At 44.1% G+C, this 19,694-nt stretch overlaps 2 protein-coding genes across 2 annotated transcripts in view; both read left to right on the forward strand.

Moving 5' to 3' along the window:
* The first annotated feature begins 550 nt into the window (after window positions 1-550).
* Window positions 551-10,457, forward strand: LOC110503697 (ribosome biogenesis protein NOP53). The gene is made up of 12 exons (XM_036961997.1): window positions 551-808; window positions 1,337-1,413; window positions 1,515-1,611; window positions 2,123-2,322; window positions 7,090-7,145; window positions 7,300-7,395; window positions 7,542-7,643; window positions 7,752-7,901; window positions 8,003-8,178; window positions 8,510-8,576; window positions 8,794-8,870; window positions 9,474-10,457. Exons 1-12 carry the CDS (start codon window positions 600-602, stop codon window positions 9,532-9,534), a joined length of 1,368 nt encoding a protein of 455 aa, XP_036817892.1. The 5' UTR covers window positions 551-599; the 3' UTR covers window positions 9,535-10,457.
* A 2,529-nt stretch (window positions 10,458-12,986) lies between these two features.
* Window positions 12,987-19,694, forward strand: part of LOC110503701 (gap junction delta-2 protein) — a 33,624-nt gene continuing 26,916 nt past the window's right edge. Inside the window, exon 1 of the mRNA XM_021582163.2 lies at window positions 12,987-14,424. Within this exon, the coding sequence (XP_021437838.1) occupies window positions 14,354-14,424 (71 nt within the window). The 5' untranslated portion in view covers window positions 12,987-14,353. The remainder of the gene's footprint in view (window positions 14,425-19,694) is intronic.

Raw genomic sequence — 19,694 nt, forward strand, 5'->3', positions numbered from 1 at the left:
TGTGCGAGAGGGGCAGGTTGAGGTTTCCAAGATTATAGTAGTGCAGAAGTTGTCATATGCTGAGGCAGTGAAGAAAGTAGAGGAAGATGGGTCAAGGGGGAGGGATCCTGAGAAGAGTGGTGTGAGTAGTAGATCTGTACCAGTACAGAGGGATAAACCAACAAATGATATACGTTTCAGTAAGATTGGATTTTTGGCATTTATGGCAATGGTTATCAACTGTACTGCAGGGATGGAATGTAAGTCCAAGAAAATAAAGGTTGTGGTGTAAGCTGCAGATAAGTATTTGGGTGTGCGAGACTTGACATCAGAAGAGTTACAGGGTGTGTTAAGTGGTGGTGTCCCATCCTTTCAGGCTGTTGGCCTGAAGTAGGACTAAATGGATTTAAATAGTGGAGTATGGTATTTTATTTAGACATTATTATTATGTTTTTAGTAGTGTTAGATGGTAGGGTATTTGTTGTATTTATTTATTTTGTATTTTTTTCAAGCAAGGTTTAAGGGAGTTATACTCCAGTCTAGTAGGTGGCGGTAATGTAACATTTATTGGATGCCAACTGCCGTTAAAACCTCATCAAAGAAAAGAAGGCTGATCCGGTATGATGGCGGCGGTTAAGAGACTCAAACGCGTGGCAGCGTTGCAGCCAGGATTCATATCTTTTAAATCGTCGGCCGAATCAGATGACTTGAACAGTGGCCGGAGGAAGCGTGTGAATAAGAATAAGAAAAAGAATTGGAACAAACACAGTGATATTCAAGATGTTGAAGAGTTTTTGGATGACGTGAGACTTCAGGAAAGAGCTACAGGGTGAGCAGCATGTTTGCCAACAGAGCTAGCTGTCTTGCTAGCTTTTATTACCTGCTAATAAGCGTATTATTGCGACATTATCAAACATCTGATTATTCTAGCAAGCTAGGTTTGCATGTCAATCAGTCCAGGTCAACATCTTTCAAAAATGGAAGTTGTACCTTGCAATGCTAATGTACACGTTGGGTTGTTTATTCTAATTAGCAAGCAAGCTAAGCTGGTTAATCAAGGGAGTTGGCTAGATTACATGTTTAAAAAACAAAAAAAACTATGTCCTACCTACGTTCCAAACTATAATCATCCTCATAATTATCCAACCTTGAGCAACACACCTAAACTGAATCGTTTCTTAACCTGTTTACTAGTAACGTTATGATTCGGCTGCTTTTATGTAACGTTACTTAACGTTAGCTAGCTAACTTTAATACTTATATTTAGAGTTTAACACATGCTTTATGCCGTAGCTACATATTTTGATTCAAATGGAATTACCTAGTTAAACTTTTTTTTAAATATTTTATTCGACAGAGGACTGATATCTGAGAAGCCAGATGATAGCCTGTTCTTTGTGGACATCGGAGAGCAGAAAAAAAGTGTCCGGCCAGGTAAGCAATATCACTGTTTACGTCAAATATATTTTCTGCTTCAACCTTGTTAATGTTTGAAGTGTCAAATCACTGAAGTTTGTGTTTTCTGTGTCTGCTAAAAGTCCAAGAGAGAAAGAAGGGGAAGAAGTCAAAGTCACGGCCCCTGAGGATAGACCTGATCCTGCAGCATGACTCCCTTGTCCCTCCGCCTAAAGAGTGAGTTTTTCTGATATACCCTGACAATTGCCCTCTCACCCCCATCCTTCCCTGGCCCTTAGCTGGAGATGGTTTGGCCCGGTTCAGTCAGCTTGCGCATGGCACAGTGTCCAGTGATGAACCCATCCTTGCGCTCACAGTATTTCCTTGGGAATGTGAAGACAATCATGGAACTCAGGGAGCTGTTGTGTGAACAGCCTCCTGGGAACTGAGGGCAATGTGCTGTTTCCCCTCTACTGGGTCGTATTTACTAGTAATGAAATGGAAACAAACGGGAAGGGGACTACCTGAACTTGTCCAATAAGAAATACTTGTTTTTGTTTTCTGTTGCACAAACTAATACTACGCAGATTTCCCCCCACTTTGTAAACTGGAGTCATGCAGCAAGGCTGTATATTGATAAGTACACAAGTGTACTCTGGTTAGTTTATTTCTCATAATAAGATGTGATTGTACACACTGAAGTCTTCAGGACACTATTTAAAATTCAGTTCCCTCCTCTCTCCCCCAGTGTTTTGGCCTACCAGCAACCAAACGCAAAGAAACTCCGCCGCATTGCAGAGAATGCTGAGAAATTGGCGGCCATGGGTGTGTTGCCACGGAGACAGAAACGGCTCTTGAACCGCAGACCGGCAACTAAAACGTCAAAGGCAAAGACGGCAGCCAACAACTTCCCAGACAGACCCTATTATGACTTGTGGGGAGGAGAGGGTAAGTTTGGCTATTCAAAATAGACACTCTCCCAAGATGGCATAGCAGTTCAGACGTATTTTTGTCCTCGTCCTGTCGTGTCCCATATATATATATTTATTTATTTACAACTTTTTTTTTCACATACATTTTTTATTTTCCAAAAACTCATCTTCAGAACACTCCTGCAATCCGTTTCACCAATTTATATCTATATAAAAAAAGTATTATTTACCTCAGATCTGTGATCCTCCGAGAGGCTAGCCAGAAGCTAGCCGGGAGCTAGCCAGAAGCTGGTCCAGCTGTCCTTTGGCTCGAGAATCTATCGCCAGTTTTGTACGGCGCGGTGCAGCGCGGCTCGGAGCGGAACATATCGGACCAATTTTTCTCTCCATGTCCCTGGATTTCGGCCGCTGGCTCTGGATGTCCATGCCTGGATCTCGCAGCTAGCTAGCTGCTATCCGTGTGACTATCGGCTTTCGTCGATTCCGGAGCTAACATCAATTGTTCCGGAGCTAGCCAGCTGAAGAGTTCCATCAATCACTCCTGGGCTGCAGTCACCTATCCGGACCCGTTTTGCTGCCTACGGAGCCCCACCGGGCCTTCACGGCTAGACTGCTGACGTTGTCTACCCGAGAGAACTGTCCGGCTGGCTCCTCCGGCGCAACGTTGCCTGGGCGCTCATCTGCGGCCTGCTAGCTGTTGGCTATCTTATCGGCTGCTATCTGAATAGACAATCGGACAATTTTTATTTTATTTTTATTTATTGATTTATTTTTCTTCTTGGGCCTCTATAACTATATCTATTGTTTTTATTTTTGTTGTATGATTTGGATTCATCCCCTCTACCACACGGAAACCCACTAATCTACTGACGGAACGCAAGAGTTGGCTAATAATCAGACCTCCATCTTATGCTAGCTTGCTACCGATTTAGCTGTCTAAATCGCCGTGACCCCCAACCAACCTCTCCACTCACTGGACCCTTTTGATCACTCGACTGAGCATGCCTCTCCTTCATGTCAATATGCCTTGTCCATTGCTGTTCTGGTTAGTGTTTATTGGCTTATTTCACTGTAGAGCCTCTAGTCCTGCTCATTATACCTTATCCAACCTATTAGTTCCACCACCCACACATGCAATGACATCTCCTGGTTTCAATGATGTTTCTAGAGACAATATCTCTCTCTTCATCACTCAATACCTAGGTTTACCTCCACTGTATTCACATCTTACCTTACCTTTGTCTGTACATTATACCGTGATGCTATTTTATCGCCCCCAGAAACCTCCTTTTACTCTCTGTTCCAGACGTTCTAAACGACCAATTCTTATTGCTTTTAGCCGCACCCTTATTCTACTACTACTCTGTTCATCTGGCGACGTAGAGGTGAATCCAGGCCCTGCAGTGCCTAGCTCCACTCCTATTCCCCAGGCGCTCTCTTTTGACGACTTCTGTAACCGTAATAGCCTTGGTTTCATGCATGTAAACATTAGAAGCCTCCTCCCTAAGTTTGTTCTATTCACTGCTTTAGCACACTCTGCCAACCCGGATGTTCTAGCTGTGTCTGAATCCTGGCTTAGGAAGACCACCAAAAATTCAGACATTTTAATTCCAAACTACAACATTTTCAGACAAGATAGAACTGCCAAAGGGGGCGGTGTTGCAATCTACTGCAAAGATAGCCTGCAGAGTTCTGTCCTACTATCCAGGTCTGTACCCAAACAATTTGAACTTCTACTTTTAAAAATCCACCTCTCTAAAAACAAGTCTCTCACCGTTTCCGCCTGCTATAGACCACCCTCTGCCCCCAGCTGTGCTCTGGACACCAAATGTGAACTGATTGCCCCCCATCTATCTTCAGAGCTTGTGCTGCTAGGCGACCTAAATTGGAACATGCTTAACACCCCAGCCATCCTACAATCTAAACTTGATGCCCTCAACCTCACACAAATTATCAATGAACCTACCAGGTACCTCCCCAAAGCCTTAAACACGGGCACCCTCATAGATATCATCCTAACCAACTTGCCCTCTAAATACACCTCTGCTGTTTTCAACCAAGATCTCAGCGATCACTGCCTCATTGCCTGCATCCGTAATGGGTCAGCGGTCAAACGATCTCCACTCATCACTGTAAAACGCTCCCTGAAACACTTCAGCGAGCAGGCCTTTCTAATCGACCTGGCCGGGGTATCCTGGAAGGATATTGATCTCATCCCGTCAGTAGAGGATGCCTGGATATTTTTTTTAAATGCCTTCCTAACCATCTTAAATAAACATGCCCCATTCAAGAAATTTAGAACCAGGAATAGATATAGCCCTTGGTTCTCCCCAGACCTGACTGCACTTAACCAACAAAAAAACATCCTATGGCGTTCTGCATTAGCATCGAACAGCCCCCGTGATATGCAGCTGTTCAGGGAAGCTAGAAACCATTATACACAGGCAGTTAGAAAAGCCAAGGCTAGCTTTTTCAAGCAGAAATTTGCTTCCTGCAACACTAACTCAAAAAAGTTCTGGGACACTGTAAAGTCCATGGAGAATAAGAACCCCTCCTCCCAGCTGCCCACTGCACTGAAGATAGGAAACACTGTCACCACTGATAAATCCACCATAATTGAGAATTTCAATAAGCATTTTTCTACGGCTGGCCATGCTTTCCACCTGGCTACTCCTACCCCGGTCAACAGCACTGCACCCCCCACAACAACTCGCCCAAGCCTTCCCCATTTCTCCTTCTCCCAAATCTGCTCAGCTGATGTTCTGAATGAGCTGCAAAATCTGGACCCCTACAAATCAGCCGGGCTAGACAATCTGGACCCTTTCTTTATAAAATTATCTGCCAAAATTGTTGCCACCCCTATTACTAGCCTGTTCAACCTCTCTTTCGTGTCGTCTGAGATTCCCAAAGATTGGAAAGCAGCTGCGGTCATCCCCCTCTTCAAAGGGGGTGACACTCTTGACCCAAACTGCTACAGACCTATATCTATCCTACCATGCCTTTCTAAGGTCTTCAAAAGCCAAGTCAACAAACAGATTACCGACCATTTCGAATCTCACCATACCTTCTCTGCTATGCAATCTGGTTTCAGAGCTGGTCATGGGTGCACCTCAGCCACGCTCAAGGTCCTAAATGATATCTTAACCGCCATCGATAAGAAACATTACTGTGCAGCCGTATTCATTGATCTGGCCAAGGCTTTCGACTCTGTCAATCACCACATCCTCATCGGCAGACTCGACAGCCTTGGTTTCTCAAATTATTGCCTCGCCTGGTTCACCAACTACTTCTCTGATAGAGTTCAGTGTGTCAAATCGGAGGGTCTGCTGTCCGGACCTTTGGCAGTCTCTATGGGGGTGCCACAGGGTTCAATTCTTGGACCAACTCTCTTCTCTGTATACATCAATGAGGTCGCTCTTGCTGCTGGTGAATCTCTGATCCACCTCTATGCAGACGACACCATTCTGTATACTTCTGGCCCTTCTTTGGATACTGTGTTAACAACCCTCCAGGCAAGCTTCAATGCCATACAACTCTCCTTCCGTGGCCTCCAATTGCTCTTAAATACAAGTAAAACTAAATGCATGCTCTTCAACCGATCGCTACCTGTACCTACCCGCCTGTCCAACATTACTACTCTGGACGGCTCCGACTTAGAATACGTGGACAACTACAAATACTTAGGTGTCTGGTTAGACTGTAAACTCTCCTTCCAGACCCATATCAAACATCTCCAATCCAAAGTTAAATCTAGAATTGGCTTCCTATTTCGCAACAAAGCATCCTTCACTCATGCTGCCAAACATACCCTTGTAAAACTGACCATCCTACCAATCCTCGACTTTGGCGATGTCATTTACAAAATAGCCTCCAATACCCTACTCAACAAATTGGATGCAGTCTATCACAGTGCAATCCGTTTTGTCACCAAAGCCCCATATACTACCCACCATTGCGACCTGTACGCTCTCGTTGGCTGGCCCTCGCTTCATACTCGTCGCCAAACCCACTGGCTCCATGTCATCTACAAGACCCTGCTAGGTAAAGTCCCCCCTTATCTCAGCTCGCTGGTCACCATTGCATCTCCCACCTGTAGCACACGCTCCAGCAGGTATATCTCTCTAGTCACCCCCAAAACCAATTCTTTCTTTGGCCGCCTCTCCTTCCAGTTCTCTGCTGCCAATGACTGGAACAAACTACAAAAATCTCTGAAACTGGAAACACTTATCTCCCTCACTAGCTTTAAGCACCAACTGTCAGAGCAGCTCACAGATTACTGCACCTGTACATAGCCCACTTCTAATTTAGCCCAAACAACTACCTCTTTCCCTACTGTATTTTATTTATTGATTTATTTTGCTCCTTTGCACCCCCATTATTTTTATTTCTACTTTGCACATTCTCCCATTGCAAATCTACCATTCCAGTGTTTTACTTGCTATATTTTATCTACTTTGCCACCATGGCCTTTTTGCCTTTACCTCCCTTATCTCACCTCATTTGCTCACATCGTATATAGACTTGTTTATACTGTATTATTGACTGTATGTTTGTTTTACTCCATGTGTAACTCTGTGTCGTTGTATGTGTCGAACTGCTTTGCTTTATCTTGGCCAGGTCGCAATTGTAAATGAGAACTTGTTCTCAACCTGCCTACCTGGTTAAATAAAGGTGAAATAAATAAATAAATAAATTAAATAAATAAAAAAATGCTAAACTAAGTCAAATAAATGGTTGGAGTTCTTCTGTCAGTGTTTGTGACCACCTTTTATTCATATTGCAGCCAAAGAGACTGCAGATCCTTACTACCTTGAGCAAACAGGGAAAAGGCGTGTGAAGGTGAGACTGCAGCAAGGTCACTGCCTTAAAGTTTATAGTTTCTCAGTATTGTATGTGCTGTATCGTGAAAAGGGGTACTTAGGCAAATAGGAGTGTTTGTATATTTACTGTCTTACTGTATTTAAGTTTTAAACGCTGTCTTGTTCATTCTTAGCGACCAGAGAAGCTCAACGCAAAGCCCTCTATTCTCCCGGCAGTGGAAGTCATAGCCCCTGGAGGCTCCTACAACCCAGACTTCTTCTCCCATCAGGTAACTTAATACACGTAAACAGTGATTTTTAAATGCCAATGCCAACTTATCAATGTTTCTGCTCCCATGATGTGTGTGGTGTTCTGTCTCTTCATGTTGAGTAATGCCGTGGTTGATGTATTGAAGTGCTGACCTTTTTCTCCCAGGCCTTGTTACTAGAGGCCCATGAGGTGGAGGTGAAGAGGGAGAGAGCAGAGCTGAGACTAGAGAGACAGCTGGCTGTCAAACGAGAGGATACTGCCACTGAGGTACGACAACAGACCCCCCCCACCCACTGTTCATCATTACACAATTCAGACCTGTATGTGGTCCTTCAGCTCCATTTTGCCTGACCACCTTCTGTTGTTTCTCTGCAGGAGACAGTCTTCCAGGAACTAGTGGAAGGGTTAGTGGAGGAGGAGGAGGAAGAGCAGGAGGAGGAGGAGGATGTTTCTATTCGTGGTGGCTTGCAGCAGGAGAAAAAGACAGAGAAAGAAAGGAAGAGAGAGCGAGCCGACAAGATAAAGGCATGCAAGACTACAAAGCCTTTTCCCCCTAATGTGCTCTAGCCTTTCCCCTCCATGTGCTAGCTTAGGATCTGACCGACGGTGTCTCTTGTGCTGTTCAGTCACAACAGAAGCAGGCGGCAAGGGTGTTCACTGACAAGAAGCAGCAGCTCTTCCAGCTGCGCTCCATCCAGGCGACCCTGAAGAGGCGGGAGCAGCGGACCAGAGAGAGGGTGGCCCAGCGGAAGGCCAACCAGGAGGCAGAGAAGTCCATGCCCCGACGTCTCGGCAAACTCAAGTCAGTACCTCCACAAGAATGCCACTATTCTCATCTACCATCTTGGTTGTTTATTACAATTTATATCTAGGGTGAGATGCAGCAGGTCCTCCATAGAGCTTCCTGGCCAATTTGAAAAGCAGGTAAAACGCATCCTAGTATGAACTGGAAGAAGCCTTAGACATTTCAATAACAATGGGCTCCAGAAAAACCTATACCCCATTCCAAAACCAAATCATTTAGCCTGATTTCCATAGTGCTGCTTTCCCCTTAGTATGAGTTTCGTCTGTGCCGTTGTCCTCTCTGTGATCTCCATACTCTGTCTGAACTTGGCCCCCACATATCTCCCCAGGTTCCAGGCTCAGGATCTAGAGATCCAGCTGAGTGATGAGATTCCTGGATCCCTGCGGACACTCAGGGTTTGTGACTGACCATCCCTCTCACTGTCTGCAATGCATTCACACTGGGCTGACCTTTTGAACCCATGTACATGTGTGTGGAACTGAAATGATGAAAAAGTTACAGCATAGCAACTTAATTCACAATAATGTCACATGCTGACCCGTTTTGGAGCAAGGATTTACTGATGTGTACTGACATGTTTCCCTTCTCCACATGTAATTATGTGTCCTGCAGCCAGAGGGCAGTGTCCTCAAGGACCGCTTCAAGAGTATGCAAAAGAGAAACATGATTGAGCCCAGAGAACGAGCCAAGTAAGTTATTCTCTCCCTTTCTGTAAAACAAACAGCATCTCATGTCGGGTATATATTTATACATAGTAGTTTGTGCATGTCATTAACGCATAACTTTCATAGTAGAACATTCTAGATTTGTTTGCATTATTGTCTGTTTCCAGAGAGGTATACTACAAAGCAGGATCTATGCGTTAGCCCATAATATTGTGAAATAACTTTTTTTTTAGAAAGATGAGCTTTAAATTGGCTTGGTCTAATTGACCCAACAACCAAACACACATTTAGCTGTCTTAATGAACCAAAAAATAGTTCCTTTTGTTGTTTTATCAAAGTTAGCTGGCTAACATGCGTTGTAGTATACCTCTCTTTTGGTTCAGTCAGCTTAATAAGCACGACGATGTCCAGTGATGAACCCATCCTTGCGCTCACAGTATTTCCACGGAAATGTGAAGACAGTCATGGAACTCAGGGAGCTGTTGTGTGAACAGCCTCCTGGGAACTGAGGGCAACGTGCTGTTTCCCCTCCACATCTCCTTTTGTTTTTATTATACAGGAGAATATAGTCTTGATTTGATAAAGCCATTGAAGTGCTTTGATTGTGTGCTCCACCTCCTCCCGAAGGTTCAAGAGGAGACTCAAGGTGAAGTATGTTGAGAAGAGGGCCTTCAGGGAGATCACCTAGAGACCAAACAACCAACCTATGGAACTGTTCAGGACTGTGATGTCACTCACAACACAGCCTCACCCACCGCCACTGGGCGACAGCCAGCCAAAGAGCTACTATTTGCCCCCTCAAATGTCTCCAACCAACTCAGCCCCTTTTAAGTCCGTGATGGATTTGCCACCCTTTTAAATCTGTGTTGTTGGAAAATATTGAAGATCCAAGTCACCACCATTTGGAACATTATTTGCTGTGCAATGATATTTTCACGCACCAGCCCAATCCAGATGGTGCCTGTCAGATTCAGGGTCAGTTCTAATGCATTTGGATATTTAAATACACTGATTCTGGGTCTGTCGGCATCAGTTGGGGATGTTAAAGGCTTCAGAAGGGGGCTCTCTCCCGTCCCTCTCTCCCAGTTGGTGATCTTGTCTTTCGTTCTTGCAAAACCAAGATTAATGCCCTCATTAGAAGGAGTGGATTCCTGAGTGAATAACAAGGCTGTTAATGGAAGAACAATGTTTAAAGCCACTTGTCAACATGTGGACTTGGGTACATTCTTTCAGTTATCTGTTGTGTACAAAATCACTTGATTTGCTGTAATTTGACTTGATTTCATTAAAGCAAGTTAATTAATGAAATTGTTTTTATTTCTACTCTGATTATGCTATTTAAATCTGTTTGTGCTTCTCAACAAATAAGTCATGCATTATTAAGGTGTCTAGTATGATTGCAAAGAAGTTTCATATGATTTCTTAAAATTGTCTCAAGTCCACAAGCATAAGTCTCCAGATGAAATTTGAATATGGCACCAGAAGTCTATTCAACAGCTTAACACAATACATTGTTGAAATTGTAAAAATATTTTTTGTAAGCAATGTTTAAAGGGTCTAGTTTACATGGTGTATCCATGGTGCTTGTGGTAAATAAAAATATCTAAGTGGCCGTGTGAATAGTTTCTCAAATGTATTATTCAGTGCCTATAGAAAGTACACTGCCCTTTTTTTTGTGTTACATAGTGAGATTCAAATGGATTTTATTGTACATTTTTGTCCATTGTCTACACAAAATACTGTATAAGTGGATGAAATTATATTTTTTAAGATTCATGAAAAGGAACACTACCTTTAAGTATTCATCACCCTCAGTCAATACATGTTAACACTTTAACGGCAATTACAGCTGTGAGTTTTGGGAAAGTCTCTTAAGATATTTGGCCGTTCTTTTCACCATTCTTGACTACAAAATTGAAGTCTTGCCATAGATTTTCAAGCCGAATTAAGCCAACTGTAACCTGGCCACAAACATTCACTGTCTTGGTCAGCAACTCCTGTGTAGATTTGTGTTGTAGGTTGTCGCGCTGAAAGGTGAATTCATCTCCCAGTGTCTGGTGTGAAGCAGGTTTTCCTTTATGATTTTGCCTGTGCTGAGCTCCATCCCGTTTCTTTTCATCCTGAAAAACTCAAAGTCTTTGCCAATGTCAAGCATACTCATACCATGATGCAGCCACCACCATGCTTGAAAATGAGGCAGTTATTCAGTAATGTGTTGGATTTGCATTTAGGCCAAAAATAGTATTATTCCTTTGCTGTTTTTGTTGTCAGTATTACTTTAGTGACTTGTTGCATGCATATTTATATATATATGTTTTGGAATCTTTTTTATTGTGTATTGTTTTCACTGTCATTATTGTAGAGTCACATGTTGATCCATTCTCAGTTTTCTTCCATCACAGCCAACTCTTAAAATCACCAATGGCATCATGGTGACATCCCTAAGCAGTTTCCTTCCTGTCCTGCAGCTCAGTTCAAAAGCACGACTGCATCTTTGATGCGTCGGGGTGGTTTAATACATCACCCATAGCAGAATTATTAACTTGACAGGAAGGAATATTAACTTAACAATTAATATCTTAAAGAGATATTCAATATCTGATTTATTGTTACTCGTCTACCAATTACTGCCCATCTTTGAGGCTGTCAAAAAGGTCCCTGGTCTTGGTACTTGAATCTGCTTGAAATTCAATGCTTGACTGAGGGACCTTACAGATGTATGGTGGACAGAGGAAGGGGTAGTCATTCAAAAATCATGTCCACCACTATTATTTTACACGGAGTCCATATAATGTAGACTACATGGCCAAAAGTATGTGGACTCCAGGCTCGTTGAACATCTCATTCCAAAATCATGGGCATTAATATGGAGTTGGGGAGGAGGAGGACACCGACAGGGAGGGGAGACGTTAAACCTTAATTACATAAACCTTAATTACCCCTGGCCAGGCAGTATGGAAGTATCCCCTGGTCCCGTGAGTGCCTGGAGCTCCGACAAAGCTGCTTATCCCTTAATCGGGGTGCAAATGTAATCTTTTACCTAAAGAGTGGCCCACCGCCCACCTCTGATCCCGCACCGCTAATCCCTGTGCCTTCCAGCCAGGCAACCTCCGGTGCCCACGTCGCCCTGCCCCTACCCACAGTAGTTACACTCAACACACTGGTGCCTCTGAGACTGTACCTGTAGTAAACCATACCTATGGTATGGCTATTTCACAACGCAATGGACAATAATGTTCTTGTTTAATCTATCGATGCTACCAGCAATCTTGGTTCACCATGACCTTCAGTCATTCTGAGTGTACAGATTTACGTGTGTGTTTGAGAGCGATGGTTTTCATGTTTATCTCCTATTCTCCCTCACCACATACATGTGCGAGCCGTTGATGGAGTCAGATTGCATTAGCATGAGGTAGATGACAATGGTGCGCCGTGAGTGGAGCAGAGCGTTACACATTATGAACGCTCTCACTGCTCACCTGCATCACTTCATTATAGTGTGTCGACCCGGCTCCCTGAGCACATCGGTGTGCTGAGTCAGCAACCATCAGTCCTCTCACCTATAGTCCTATATACCAGTCTTCGAGCTGTCCTTTCTCAAATACACACGAATAGTGAAGGTGAGTACATCATCCCCTCCCCTACAGACTGCACAGGTACTGACCATAGGTCACTCATTCAGGACATGATTATGTCAAAGACCCTCTTGGGAGATATTTATGGTCTTCACCTGAACCTCACAGTGGATGTTTTCTTGAACGTGAGAGGATGGGTAACAGTGATATGAACTGTGTACAATACAGTAGCTTTACCAGTCAGTCCCACGGCTGTATTCATCTGGGAGGATACGGGTCTGGATCCTGAAGAGAGGGGGGTGCATCACCTGAGTAAATCACTCTAGATCCAACAGGCTAGCACAGTCACTGCAGCATTAAGACTTTTCCCACATTGCTCCAAACGTCGAATATCATCTTCCACCAGAGAATTAGCAAGTGTTTGTGCATTTGAGAGTGACCATAACAGCAAAGGTGACCACGACAAGTCTTCTACATTTGCATCCCCCAACACCATGCCAGTGCCAATAAACACAGTTGTCAATGTGAACGCTCTGTGTACACACAGAAGGTGAGAGGAGAGGTAGAACAGGCACACCAGCAGGTGGGGAAAATGGAGGGATGGATGAAAGGCAAGGCTGGAAGAGAGTGATAATGGAAAATGGTTTGTGTGTCGGTTGTGTTGTATTTGGAGTGGAACAGTGAGAGATGAGAGATGAGAAAGGAGGGGATAAACAGAGCAATGGTGGGAGGGAGGAGCAGAGCGATGATTCCTCTCTAATCCTCTGGACACGCGCGAACGGGGTGGCTGCAGACAGACCGAGAGTGTAAGAGAGTGAGAGGGGGTGGGCAGGTGGAGACGGAGAGAGTGTGAAGTCAAACTGTGAGAGGAGCAAGATGAAGGCAGAGGGAGGGAGGAGGAGAAGAAGAGCTATTATTCCTCTAGCACGCTGAGAGAAACCAGTGGGGAGCGTTCCTTACGAGCAGAAGCGAAGCAGCTATTCACTCTCTGCCAGAGTGAGAGAGGGGGAGAGCGAGCGATAAACGAGAGAGAGAGAGGTACGCTACTCCACTGACAGTGTGAACAGAACGATGAGAGAGGGAGGGTGAAGCAGAAAACTAGACAATGTGGAGGGAGAGCGGTAGGTAGCAGCTTGTTCGGGAGAGGTGGAGAGAGAGGCAGAGAAGCACAAGACTAGCCACAGGGCAGGAGAGAGAGAGGACGGAGGAGAGACATTGGAGGGAGGGAAGAGGAGGATGAGGGAGGAGTGGAGCGAGAAGACAGACGCTGATCTTTAACTGTTGAGAACAATGTGCGAGCGTGTGAGCGTGAAGTGTGCTTGTGAGACTGGGTGCGATGGATCACTGTTCCTGCACACTGTAAGTCTCAGTGCATGGCAGGGCGTTTAGAGTGTGTGAGTCTGGTTTCATTGTGTTTTACCAGACACAGCACAGTGGCTGAGGGATTACGACAGCTGGGGAGAGAGTGTGAGGCTCTTCTATGTGTGTTGTGGTAGCGAGCAGGTGTGTGTGTGTGAAAGCAGCTGGAGACAGAGATAGGTAGAAAGGCCAGGTACACCTAGAGGGCAGGATCGCAGAGAGAGAGAACCCACGTGAGGGCAGAACTAGTGAAAACAGGGACACCAACTCTGCCACCAGATACAGTGCTTGTACGTGCACGCGCGTCTGCACGGCGGCACACAGAGAAGCACCGTTCCAGTCATCTCAGGTCAGCGCGGTGGGGGTGGAGCCAGGGTCCATTGATATCCACCAGGCAGCCATGGGGGCCCAGTGAGCTGTAGTAGAGGACGCCCTCTGCCCCCAGTCCCACCCAGCAGCAGCACTCTCGCTTCCCCTCCGGTGGGTAGACGAAGGTGAGCCTAGGGCACCTCGAAGCCCCGAAGGAGGGCCTACAGCGGGTTTCCTGTACCCAGAGGAGGAACCACGGCCATCATGGGGGAGTGGACCATCCTGGAGCGCCTTCTGGAGGCTGCCGTCCAGCAGCATTCCACCATGATCGGAAGGTAAGCAGCATACTGATATCTAGAGCAGAGGTATTCAAATCTGAGCCTGCAGGTCCAGAGTACTGCCGGTTGTGTTCTACCTGATAATGAATTGCACCCTGGTGTCCCAGGTCATTATCAGTCCCTGGTTAGAGGGAAATATTGAAAATCAGTAGTGGAACTGGCTTCAAAGTCCAGATTTTAATTGACCTGATCTAGAGGTTAAATTACATTACATTCAAAAGCTTTAATGTCCTTTTCACGTTGTCTTTGGATTCCATTCCGAAGGCTCAATCGCAAACACAATGGCCATAACATTAAAATTATACAAAAATAAAAATAAGAACTTACATGACCATTTTAAAAGGGCAGATTGTTAATAAATGTCTCTGGTGTTGGCTGCAAAGGGCACTCTATCCTCCATCAGTTTTGATGGGGATGATTAGAATATACTGTAGGCTAGGTATTGGATAGGGGGCTTATTGCAAGGATATTCTCTTCTGCATGGTCAGTTTGAGGCTCTCAATGAACCTTCCCCTCTGTGTGTCATCTCTATGTGTTGCAAATATGGTCTGATTTAGTCTGTGGCTTCCTGTCCAAAGTGGCTGATCAGAAGCTGAGAGGCTTTGTTTTAATCCTGTGGACAAAGTGATGGGATGTATGATGGAGGGAGGGGAGAATGGATGTGGGAGAATGGGGAGAGGAGAGATGCCATTGGTCCAAGGGGCTTCAGCTGTCAGAGTTTGAAACAGCACGAGGAGGCAGAGACCTCATTTGACTTTCGCCCAGTCCATTCCTCTCACTTTCTCCTCTCACTCTCTATTTTCTCTCTCTCTGTCTCTCTCTCTCTCTCTCTCTCTCTCCCTTGCACTCTCACACTTTCTCTTTCTCTCTTACTCTGAGTGTCATGTCCTAAGTGCAGAAGGCATCAGAGAGCGTGTTTTCTCAGAGCTGCATGCAGCAGAAAGTGGTCTCCTTTGCTATGGTGTCTTCTGGGAAGTCTCTACAGAAGGCTGTGGGGTTGGTTGTGTCCTCATTATGGGCAGTGTGGTCACTGGTCCTCCATGACATCTGCATAACGATAAATGAATGCTCCAAGACTGCAGTGGAAAGTGTGCTCATTTGGCTTTGTGTGCGCGCCAAATGGCTCCCTATTCCCTACACACTGACTATACCAAACATTAAGAACACCTTCCTAATATTGAGTGGCACCCACCCCTTTTGTCCTCAGAACAGCCTCAATTCGTTAGGGCATGGACTCTACAAGCTGTCGAAAGCATTCCACAGGGATGCTGGCCCATGTTGATTCCACAGTTGTGTCAAGACCATTCTTGATACACACGGAAAACTGTTGAGCGTGGAAAAACCCAGCAGCGTTGCAGTTCTTGACACAAACCACAGCGCCTGGCACCTACTACCATACCCCATTCAAAGGCACTTCAATCTTTTGTCTTGCCCATTCACCCTCTGAATGGCACACATACACAATCCATGTCTCAATTTTCTCAAAGCTTAAAAATCCTTCTTTAACCTGTCTCCTTCCCTTCATCTACACTGATTGAAGTGGATTTAACAAGTGACATAAATAAGGGATCATAGCTTTCACCTGGATTCAGCTAGGCCAGTTTATGTCATGGAAAGAGCAGGTGTTCATAATGTTTTGTACACTCAGTGTATAGTGCACTACGTATGACGATGGTCATAAGTAATGTAGTATACTATCAAGTGAATAGGGTGTATTTTGGGATGTACATTTTGTTACTCACTAAAGAGAAACCTCATTCATATCTGAGCTTTTGAGTTATTTTATTATATTACATATACACTACCGTTCAAAAGTTTGGGGCCACTTAGAAATGTCCTTGTTTTTGATAGAAAAGCACATTTTTTGTCCATTAAAATAACATCAAAATGATCAGAAATACATTGTTAATGTTGTAAATTACTTTTGTAGCTGGAAATGGCAGATTTTTTTATGGAATATCTACAAAGGCGTACAGAGGCCCATTATCAGCAACCATCACTCCTGTGTTCCAACGGCACGTTGTGTTAGCTAATCCAAGTTTATAATTTTAAAAGGCTAATTGATCATTAGAAAAAATATTTTGCAATTATGTTAGCACAACTGAAAACTGTTGTCCTGATTAAAAAAGCAATAAAACTGACCTTCTTTAGACAAGTTGAGTATCTGGAGCTTCACTGTTGATGTTGAGACTGGTGTTTTTTTTTCCGGGTACTATTTAATGAAGCTGCCAGTTGAGGACTTGTGAGGCGTCTGTTTCTCAAACTAGACACTCTAATGTACTTGTCCTCTTGCTCAGTTGTGCACCGGGGCCTCCCACTCCCCTTTCTATTCTGGTTAGAGCCAGTTTGCGCTGTTCTGTAAAGGGAGTACTACACAGCGTCCCACGAGATCGTCATTTTCTTGGCAATTTCTCGCAAGGAATAGCCTTAATTTCTCAGAACAATAATAAACTGACGAGTTTCAGGAGAAAGTTATTTGTTTCTTGCCATTTTGAGCCTGTAATCGGACCCACAAATGCTGATGCTTCAGATACTCAACTAGTCTAAAGGCTAGTTTTATTGCTTCTTTAAGCAGAACAACAGTTTTCAGCTGTACTAACATAATTGCAAAAGGGTTTGCTAACGATCAATTAGCCTTTTAAAACGATAAACTTGGATTAGCTAACACAGCATGCCATTGGATCACAGGAGTGATGGTTGCTGATAATGGGCCTCTATTAATATTCAATAAAAAAATCAGCCGTTTCCAGCTACAATAGTCATTTACAACATTAACAATGTCTACACTGTATTTCTAATCAATTTGAGGTTATTTTAACGAACAAAAAATGTGCTTTTCTTTCAAAAACGAGGACATTTCTAAGTGACCCCAAACTTTTGAACGGTAGTGTATGTTTTGAATTATATCACAAATTAATTGTAAGGTTCTTATGTCATTGGTTGTCCTAATGCAGTAGAGGCTTAAAAGTGCAACTGCAGCACAGCGAAGTACAAAAGAGCTGTCACTATCAGTCATTGTTGATGTTTTCTCATCACAAAATCATGTCTTGCCAAATCTACTGTAACCCCAGAGAGATTCATAATACATAATACAGTACTGGGCCCTATAGCTAGTTGTCCATAATTTGTCATACAAGAGTAGATACTTTGAGTGTATACATTACATGATCAACTATTCAGCACATTCATTAGAGGGTGACACATTATTTGAAGGGTACCTACATAACGACTTCATAACACATTCATAACACTATCATAATCAGTGTGTCCATCGCTAGCTCTATATGAATGTTCCTCCAGAACTAGCGCTATAGAATTACAGTATATTATGCATAGTACCAAAGCTGCCTGACCCCTGGCTTCCACAGATCTGTGCTTCCATTAGGAGACAGACCAGTCAACCTGTATCCGGTAGCAGTAGTGGTGCTATGAAGGATCACACCTCCCCTACTCATTCATGATCCACACTGATCATCTGAATGAGTCACCCACGCTAGAAGGAGTGAGAGCAAAGTGATATTCACACTCTGACAGAGGCAGGCGTCATCGCGTCAGTCTGCAGAGGCTGGTTACAGTCATAGAAATGTAATTACTAGAATGGTAATCTGATATTCAAGTAATGTTCTGATTTACCCATTCTAGTGTATTGTAGTAGTTCTATTTCTATGGTTACAGTATCAGTGTAAGAACTGTCCTCTCTCTCTCTCTGACAATGGTGTGAAAGGGTAAGATGGTAATATAAACATGAGCAAGAGGAGTATTAGAGTTCGAGTTAAAGCAGCTGTTTTGTAGCTGACTCATTTTGTCATGTTTGCTTTTCATCCACTGTTACACTCTTAGAAAAAAAAGTGCTGTCTAGAACCTAAAAGAGTTCATTGCCTGTCCCCATAGGAAAAACCTTTGAAGAACCCTTTTGGGTAGGGTTCTACCTAGAACCAAAAAGGGTTCTCCTATAGGGACAAATGAAGAACCCTTTGGAACCCTTTTTTCTAAGATTGTACTGTATGTAGCTGGCATGTTATCTGGCAATTGCCTTCACTATTGTTCAGCCGCGGTAGACAGTGATGGCTCTCCATGACATGACATCTGACCTTGGCATCATTGCTGTTTAGAAACATTGTGGAAACTGGAAATTCCCCTGAGCACAAGTCCCTGATTGGTCCTTATACTGTGGTTTGGGGCACCTCATTGGTCACTGTCTGAAGATGCGAGGGAATAAGGAAGGAAGCATCATGGCTCCCTTATTCCCCCTGGTGATGCCACTGTGCATTCCCTCAGGACAATACGAAAACAAACTGGCTGCTTTTCAACATGAATCACATTAATTGCATTAGCATTAACACACGCAGGAGAGATGCCACATTCCTTTCACAAGACAGTGTGTGTGTGTATGCGTATGATTTATCAGACGTCGTCCACTTGGAAATATAATTCCTGGCTGAGCTCAGATAGTAGCTTCCTTCCATTGATAGGCAGGCTGGAAAGGGAGAGAGCATGACTTAACACTGGCCACATACCAGGGTTCCTATTGAACCAACCTTTGATCGACACTGATGCCCATTGTTGGAAGGAAGAGCCTCAAAACAGGCAGAGATCATTATGATTTGGCTATAACCCAGCTTCATGACTGATGAGCGCTATGGACAGTTGGTGGGGAAACATTGTAGACAGCAACAGACAAAGGGAGTAGGAGTTGGTAAAACCTCTTGTTTTGAATTAGATACAATTTGATTAACTTATTATTTTGAGTTGGGTTAGACTTAGATAAAGGAGTAGGTAATGGAACATGCGAGGGAACCCATGCGAGGGAACCCATGCGAGGGAACCCATGCGAGGGAACCCATGCGAGGGAACCCATGCGAGGGAACCCATGCGAGGGAACCCATGCGAGGGAACCCATGCGAGGGAACCCATGCGAGGGAACCCATGCGAGGGAACCCATGCGAGGGAACCCATGCGAGGGAACCCATGCTCCAGTCAGGTTAAACCTGATGGAAACCATGTGGTTGGACACCAATTAGTATGATATTTTAACCTGCTGGATTTGTTATAGTTACTTACTAATCATAGTTGCGCTGAAGCAACCAGCCCAAACGATAGCTTCCAGAAACAGGGTCTACCATACTTACCATACAACCTGTTATTAAAATGGATTTTGGGGGGGTTCTATCATTTGATTTACACAACATGCCTACCACTTTGAAGATGCAAAATATTTTTTGTGAAAGAAACAAGAAATAAGACAAAAAAACAGAAAACTTGAGCGT

The sequence above is a fragment of the Oncorhynchus mykiss genome, chromosome 24, assembly GCF_013265735.2.
Source record: "Oncorhynchus mykiss isolate Arlee chromosome 24, USDA_OmykA_1.1, whole genome shotgun sequence".
NCBI classification, from domain to species: domain Eukaryota; kingdom Metazoa; phylum Chordata; class Actinopteri; order Salmoniformes; family Salmonidae; genus Oncorhynchus; species Oncorhynchus mykiss.

Excerpts from the sequence above, each read along its gene's own strand:
- LOC110503697 (XM_036961997.1), top strand. The coding sequence starts at position 600 with ATGATGGCGGCGGTTAAGAGACTCAAACGCGTGGCAGCGTTGCAGCCA. Across the intron at positions 1,612-2,122 it reads CTTGTCCCTCCGCCTAAAGA|TGTTTTGGCCTACCAGCAAC; the intron begins GTGAGTTTTTCT and ends TCTCTCCCCCAG. Across the intron at positions 8,577-8,793 it reads GATCCCTGCGGACACTCAGG|CCAGAGGGCAGTGTCCTCAA; the intron begins GTTTGTGACTGA and ends TGTGTCCTGCAG.